Raw genomic sequence first — 8,190 nt, forward strand, 5'->3', positions numbered from 1 at the left:
GCTGCTTTAGTTCTATCTTCCTCCTTCTATACAGACAGACAGATACACACACACACACACACACACACACACACACACACACACACACACACACACCTACCTCTTACCTCTTTCTTGATATGCACCCTCAATCAACTGCTTTTCAACCTTTGAAATGGATATACAAGAGGTATCTTAAAATGTCTAAAATAGAACTAATTGTCTTACCTATACACAAATCCAACCATGCTGAACTTCCATCTTGTTATACTGTCATCTTCAACTCCTCTCACAAGCACACAACATCTAGTCATTGAGATGTCAAAATTTGCTGTTTCTTTGCTTCTTTCATCTCATTTATATGTATTCTTCCCTCAAATCTCAGCTAAAGTTCTACTTTCTGAAAGAATTCTTTCCCATTTCCCCTTCCTCTTTCTGCCTTTCCTTTCTTCTTGCTCCCTTCATTCTGTCACTATTCATAATATGTCCTGTATATATCTTGTTTGTGCATACATGATTGAATCCTACCTGCTACATAATATTGAGAGCTCCTTGAGAGCAGGAACACTGTGTGTGTGTGTGTGTGTGTGTGTGTGTGTGTGTGTGTGTGTGTGTGTGTGTGTGGGTGANACACTGTGTGTGTGTGTGTGTGTGTGTGTGTGTGTGTGTGTGTGTGTGTGTGGTTGTTGTTGTTGTAAACAAAACTTATCACAGGCACAACTGTGGGCCTGGGATATAGCAGATGTTTGGTAAAGGCTGTTTGACTGGCTGACCAATAAAGAATGCAGAGGAATGGAGAATTAATTGGTCTTTACTGTAGAGCCCATGAATCACCAGTCTGATGGGATTTACAAAACTGACTTTCAAGAATAGTCAAATTAAGAGGCAACATATTTTAAGCTCTCCTTTATGAATTAATATAAATTGAATGAGTTTGCAAATGCTATTTGAATATAAAGAGATTTGTCTATTTGACAAGAGTGAGCATTGGAAGTTAGGTAATGAGTGGAGAAACACCTTCAAGTGATTCAGGACTTTCTAGATGGAGGACATCAGAGCCTTAAGCCCCAAATAGGGAAATGCCTGAAACCCACACAAGTTTTCCAGCTAAGATCCTCTAAATGCTTGCCTCCATTTCCCTCTAATATTGCATGAACTGAGGGCCAAGGGTCACCCATTTAGACCAGTTAAGTTGAGGGCAAGTAAGAATAGGCAAATCAAAAGGGAGAATAGGTAGACAGACAGTAATGCATATATGTGAAGACGTGTGGTCCTTGAAGGGTGTGGGTGTGAGCATAATAGGGTTCATTTCTATTTCAGCAAATTATTTTTAAATTCTTCTTTTTAAGATAAAGAGTAATGTGATTGATAACCCTGTTACATGATTTCAAACTTTATATCTCAGGCACAAAAAAATCATTATTAATCTTTTGACATCTGTTTGGTAGGAAGTGTTCAATAAAAGGCACCCGGGGAATCTCTTTTGCCTGGGAACTTTTTCATTTTTACTTATAGTTTAAAGAAAGGCACATTGAACATTAACAATTCTGGTGAAACAATGATGGGAGAAAAAGGCAACATCCTAAAGAGAACAACAGGAACTGGAACCATTTTTGAAGTCTAAAAACTGGGACAAAAGTTGAGAAGAGCTGAGCTTCTCTACCCTGAACCCTCAAAAAGAGTGGCTCAGCTCCTTCTCCTGCTCTCTACAGTGGATGTAAGAGATAAGGTAGAATATTTTCTGTTCTTTTCTGTACCAGGTTCTCATTGGGTTCTCACACATGATCTCCAGATTGAAGACCAGTGAATAATGAGCAGGCAGGCAGAAGAATGAGAAGATTGAGAAAATGAAGAAATATTTAAGGAGACATTAAAGGACCTCAGCTTCTGTCCAAGAGAGAATCAAATCCCTTATTTAACCCTTAACAGTGTTCAAAAAGTCTCAGCTTGAAGTGAACTCATGACCACTCTGACCACTTTGTCCCAGTCCTGTAAGCGTTTGTCTGAGATGGGCTATATTCTAGTCAAATAGAGGCTGATGAGAGAGGCAGGAGAAAGAAACATCAGGTATTCCATGGGAGAGTCTTCCCTTTCAGCCCATGGAGCCCTGGAAGAGAAAAATGGCAGAAATTTTCCCACAGAGTCTCTCTGAAACTGAACAGTGGGCAATCCCAGAGCCAACTTCCCTGGACCACTGAAATAAAGGTATAATAATACGATATTATTTCACATGTGGAAATGAGTATAGTGGTATCCTATTCCAATCCATGTCTAAAAGAGAATCCCATGGGCAGCTAGGTATCACAGTGGATAGAGTGCCAGGTCAGGAGCCAGGCAAACACATATTGGAATCTGGCCTTAGACAGTTCCTAGCCCTGTGACCCTGGACAAGTCACTTAACCCCAACTGCCTAGCCCCATGACTGATCTTATGCCTTCAAATCAATATTTAGTATCAATTCTAAGAAAGAAGATAGGTTTTGTTTTGTTTTGTTTTTTAACCTTCACCTTTTGCCATAGAATCAATACTGTGTATTGTTTCCAAGGTAGAATATGGATAAGGACTACATAACAGGGCTTAAGATACTTCCCCAGGGTCATCCATTTAGGAAGTGTCTGAGGTCAGATTTGAAGCCAGAACCCCCTCCCTTCCTTTTTAAAAATAAAAAACTCTACCTTCCATCTTAGAACTGATAACTCTGGAACAGTCTCTCACCCACTTCCATGTCTTGGTGTCCCCAGGGTGACTGAGAGGAGCTGAGCTTTCTGAGGCTGGAAGCACCCACCATGGCTGTGTCCCCCACACCTGAGCAGCAGGACTCTGTTCTTGACATCACAGTGCAGACAATTACAAACTCAAGTTTAGATTCTGTGGCTGAGACACATCGAGCATTTGCCTATGGCTATGGGATGGACATCCTCTCTCTGGTCGTTGCCCTGATTGGGCTGGTGGGGAACAGCATCGTCCTGTGGCTCCTGAGCTTCCGCATCCAGAGGAGCCCCTTCTCTGTCTACATCCTCAACCTGGCTGGGGCTGACACCCTCTTCCTTGGTAGCTACTTTGGTTTTCGCATATGGAAAATTGTTGGAGATTTCAAAGCTCAGGTCCCAGTACTGACAGGGCTCTGTATCCTTTACATGCCCTATTGTGTGGGCCTGAGCCTGCTGGCTGCGATCAGCACCGAGCGCTGTCTCTCTGTGCTCTTCCCCATCTGGTACAGATGTCACCGGCCCAAGCACACCTCTGTGACTGTGTGCACGGTCCTATGGGCTCTGCCTGGCCTGTTATGCGGAGCATTTGTAATTCTTCATTTCCTTGCGAATCACCATGTTTTCTACATTTCCTTCCTCACTCTGCCCTTAGTCGAGTTTGGGTGGTTTGCCCTCCTCACCTGTGTGCTGTGCGTGTCCTGCCTGACCCTGGTGCTGAGGGTCCAGTGCAGCTCCCAGGGCAGGCGGCCACCCCGGCTATACCTCCTGATTCTGCTAACAGTCCTTGTGTTCCTGCTCTGCGGCCTGCCTTTGGGGATTATTGATGCAGTTGAGTTTTTCAGCGGCTTCCCTTTAATGCCTTATGGGCTCTTAAGACTCTTGGCCTGTGTGAACAGCAGCGCAAACCCTTTCATTTACTTCTTCCTGGGCAGCCAATGGCATAGAAGAGGGAGGGAACCCCTCAGGGTGGTCCTCCAGAGGGCCCTGGGGGAGGAGCAGGTAGGAGGTCGGGTTGGTGGGAGGGACACTTCCCACCCTGGATAAATTATCCTGAGGATAAGAACAAGATGCTCAGATAAAAGAACCCATGAAATAACACCCCCTCCCCCCCCCCCCCCCCGCCATCTCCCATTCCTTCAAAGGGCAGGACCTCACCTCTTACCTTTCTAAGAGAGAAGACAAGATCCCTCCCCTTCCCTTATGGTGGTTCTTGGTATTTGAAATGTAATTAATTGTAAGAAACAAGAAATTATTAACTGCCTACTATATACCATGTGCCTTGCTAAGGGCTTCCCAAATATCTCATTTAATCCTCACCATATCCCTGGGAGGTAGGTACTCTCATGATCCCCACTTTATGGTTCAGGAAACTGAGGCAGACTGGGGTTTCAGGGATTTGCCCATGAACCCAAAGCTGGTATCTGAAATCTAATTTGAACTCAGGTCTTCCTGACTCCAGGACCAATGCTCTGCATTCAGGAACCCATACTGGCTGGAGGCTCCGGTATTTACTCTGAGAAGGAGGTCCAGGAATTTGGTATCACAAATTTACAGGAGAGCCATTCCAAAAATGCCACTGACCCTGTTTGGAAAAGTAGAGGAAGAGGAAAATCATCCTGTAAGGCCCCATGTCTCCCTGCCCTGCCTTTGTCAATCTGTGTTGGAGGGGATAGAGCCTGGGATAAGACTCCTCAAGGTTGCATGAGTCATGCTCCCCCACTTTGTCTTCCCTCAGGCTTGATCCACAACATTCTCTCAGTCCTCCTTTTCTCCTCCTGCCCTAAACAGAAGAAACTGGCTCAGCTATGTCTCCTCTCCTACCCCTACTCTTGCTCCCTTCCCTCCTCCCTTCCCACTCCCATCACAGAAGCTAAGATAAATAGTTCCCTGCTTTTCGGAGGTTAAGGTTGAGGCTGAGGACACTCTCTTGTTCTCTGTCTGTTCCTCTAGGTCTTAGTTTCTCTGAGTTTCTGTGTTTCTTTGTCTCTGACTGCCTCTATTCCAATCTTTCACTCTTCATGACTCAGTTCCTGATGAGGTTCCTTTTTGGGTAACGTATTGTAGGAGTGTTTTATGACAGATTAAGTTATAAGACTTATGGAGGCCAAAACAAGGGAAAGGATGACCTATCTCTCACACACACACATCTCAATACCCATAAACACAGCACATAAAAACACACATGAACATATCATACAAGATAATGCATATGAGCACACACACGTATGTATCAAATCATAATCTCTTCTGGAACACACAGAGTGTACAATCCAGTTCTCATTGGAATCCTCCAATGACGATGACCTCATTCTCTTCTCTGTAGTTTCAGGGTCCATATTCACCTCATGGAGGTGAATCAACCATGCGCCTGTAAGTATTGAATGCCTCAGCCATTTTACCTTTCATATCTTCCCTTTAGCCCAGGTAGCTAAAGAGAGCTGCCCCTTCTAACTCCAGGATTCTTATCCCCTCTCTTACATCATCACACTTCCTGTCTGCCTCCATTTTTACAAGAGGAATCATGGGAAATGTAGTTCCAAGGTCCCCCACAGGTCCACAGAAGTTTGTCAAACACTATATTGATACATATATTGAGGCTCCATCCTTCCAAATAGAACCCCAGGTGATTTTAACTAACACAGCTCAATGAGTGCTTTCCTCTTTTTCTTTCAACATCAATAGTCACCAAGGCAGGGAGTGGGATGGAATATCCCTGGCACCCAACTTTCCTCAATCATGATGCTGCAAAACTCTACTATTGATTTTCTATTTCCTTTGCTCCTCCCACAGTAGGCGATGTGATCAACACTTTGATAGACATAACCAAGCCCTCAACAAGAGAAAGCTCCTGGAGATGAGATCCTTCTCAAAAGTTAGGAGGCAAGACATTTATGTAAACCCAACTATTCAGTCTTTATTCAGATACCATCAGATCTTTTTCTGGAGGCTGATGGTATTTTTTAGCATGAGTCCTTGGGACTCTCTTTGATCACTGTATTGATAAGAATAGCCATTATAGTAATTATCACAGTTATTCATCATACAACTTAGCTGTTACTGTGTATAGCATTCCCTTGGTTCTCCTCACAACACTTTGAATCAATCTATGTAAATCTTTCCAGGATTTTCTGAAATCATCCCGCTCGCTATTTCCTATAGCACAAAAGTATTCCATCATAATCATATACTTATTCAGCCATTCTCTGATAGACAGACATCACCTCAATATCCAATTCTTTACTATAACAAAAAGACTTGGAATAACTATTTTTGTAGAAGTAGGTCCTTCTTACCTTTTTTTTCTCTTCAGGATACAGATCTAGTAGTGGTATTGCTGGATCAAAAGGTATGCACTGTCTTAGAGTCTTTCCATTATAATTAAGGTATAATTTTAAAATCATTTGGAGGGAAATTGAAGAGAGGTTGGGTGAGTGTTTGCCTTTTCTCTACCATCTCAGATCTGGCTCCTTGTAGGTGTTTCTTTTAAAAATGTTTAAGAATCCATATTATATTTCCCAGCCTTATTGAATGTTTTTATACTTCCACACATTATGTTCTAGTCAACTAACCTAATCCCTTTGCCCCATCTAGAACTTGTCATCTCTCATCTCTGCACCTTTGACCATGCCGACCTTAATGTATTCTGTCCTCCATTCCACCTCTGAAAACTCTAAGCTTCTTGACTCAAGCAGCTTCCCCTACAAGAAGACTTTACCAATACTCCCCACCAAGCTAACTGCACAGTTTAGTCTGAAAATATCTTGTGTTTCCTTCAGATAAATTTTGTTTATACGTATAGGCATACATGTTGTTTACCTAAAGTCAACTATAAATCTCCTGGAAAGTAGGCACAGTTTCATTTTGTCTTTGTATTCTTAGTGCCAAAAGTGATCATATCAATATGTAACAATTTAAGTAGTATTTAAGACTTGCAAAGTCCTTTACAAATATTTTCTCTTTTGAGTCTCACAATAACCCTGTGAAATAGCTGAAGTAGAATGTAGACAGTGATCAATGACTTGCCCAAAATCACAGAGCTAGTAAGTGTCTAAGGATGGAATTGAACTCAGCTGTTCCTGATGGGAGGCCCATCATTCTATCCACTGTGCTATCAATTGCTTCCTGGCAGCTATATCACAGACTACATTAATTATAAGAACAACAACAATCATATGATCATGTCAACAGATGCAGAAAAGGCATTTGACAAGAAATTTCCATTTACATTTTTAATAATAGACAATTCAAGATGAAATGGATATTTTCTTCACATGAGTAATATCTTTCTCAAATTAGGAGAAATCATTATATGTAAAAGTAATAAACTAAAGGGCTTATGGAATAAAGCAAAGATGTCTATTGTCATCCCTATTTTCTGTATGTTACGAGAAATTCCAGTCATAGTAATCGGATGGATAATAGAAATTGAGGAATATGTATAGGAAAAAGAAAAGACAATTGTCACATTTTTCCTAGTAATATGATAATATACCTAGAAAAGCTTTTATGTTCAAATTAAAAATTACTTGAAGCAGTAACTACAGCAAATTAACAATATATACTTCATTTTATTTTTTAAACCCTTAAATTCTATCTTAGTAAGAATTCTAGGCACTTTAAGCACTAGGCAAATGGGGTTAAGTGACTTGCCCAGGGTCACATAGTTAAGTGGTGTCTGAGGCCAGACTGAAACCCAGATCTTAGTGATTCCAGGCCTGGAACTATGTCCACTTAGCCAACAAGCTCCCCTACAATATATATACATGCATATAAATATGTTTATCTATCTATATATGTGTATATATGTATGTGTGTCCAAAGAGACTTTATTAATATTCATTTTTGACATGTTGACATGATTCATGCTCCTACTTTCCCCTTCACTCCCCAAGCTCCCCCCACCCATGGCCGATGCACATTTCCACTAGTTTTGTCATGTGTCCTTGATCAAGACCAATTTCCCAATTGTTGGTGGTTGCATTGGTGTGGTAGTTTCGAGTCTACACCCTCAATCATGTCCACCCCGACCCATGCGTTCAAGCAGTTGTTTTTCTTATATGTTTCCTCTCCTGCAGTCCTTCCTCTGAATGTGGGTAGCATCTTTACCATAAATCCCTCAGAGGTGTCCTGGGTCATTGTATTGCTGCTGGTACAGAGGTCCATTACATTCAATTTTACCACAGTATATCAGTCTCTGTGTATAGAGTTCTTCTGGCTCTGCTCCTTTCGCTCTGCATCTGTTCCCGGAGGTCTCTCCAGTTCGCCTGGAACTCCTCCAGTTTATTATTCCTTTTAGCACAATAGTATTCCATCACCCGCATATACCACAGTTTGTTCAGCCATTCCCCAATTGAAGGACATACCCTCCTTTTCCAATTTGTTGCCACCACAAAAAGCACAGCTATGAATATTTTCGTACAAGTCTGTTTATCTATGATCTCTTTGGGGTACAAACCCAACAATGGTATGGCTGGGTCAAAGGGCAGGCATTCTTTTATAG

General features: G+C 41.8%; 1 protein-coding gene across 1 annotated transcript; it reads left to right on the forward strand.

Moving 5' to 3' along the window:
* The first annotated feature begins 2,765 nt into the window (after positions 1–2,765).
* LOC123255985 (mas-related G-protein coupled receptor member A3-like) lies at positions 2,766–3,734 on the forward strand. The gene has a single exon (XM_044684689.1). It carries the CDS (start codon positions 2,766–2,768, stop codon positions 3,732–3,734), a length of 969 nt encoding a protein of 322 aa, XP_044540624.1.
* Positions 3,735–8,190: the final 4,456 nt, after the last annotated feature.

Source organism: Gracilinanus agilis, unplaced genomic scaffold, assembly GCF_016433145.1.
Source record: "Gracilinanus agilis isolate LMUSP501 unplaced genomic scaffold, AgileGrace unplaced_scaffold55038, whole genome shotgun sequence".
NCBI classification, from domain to species: domain Eukaryota; kingdom Metazoa; phylum Chordata; class Mammalia; order Didelphimorphia; family Didelphidae; genus Gracilinanus; species Gracilinanus agilis.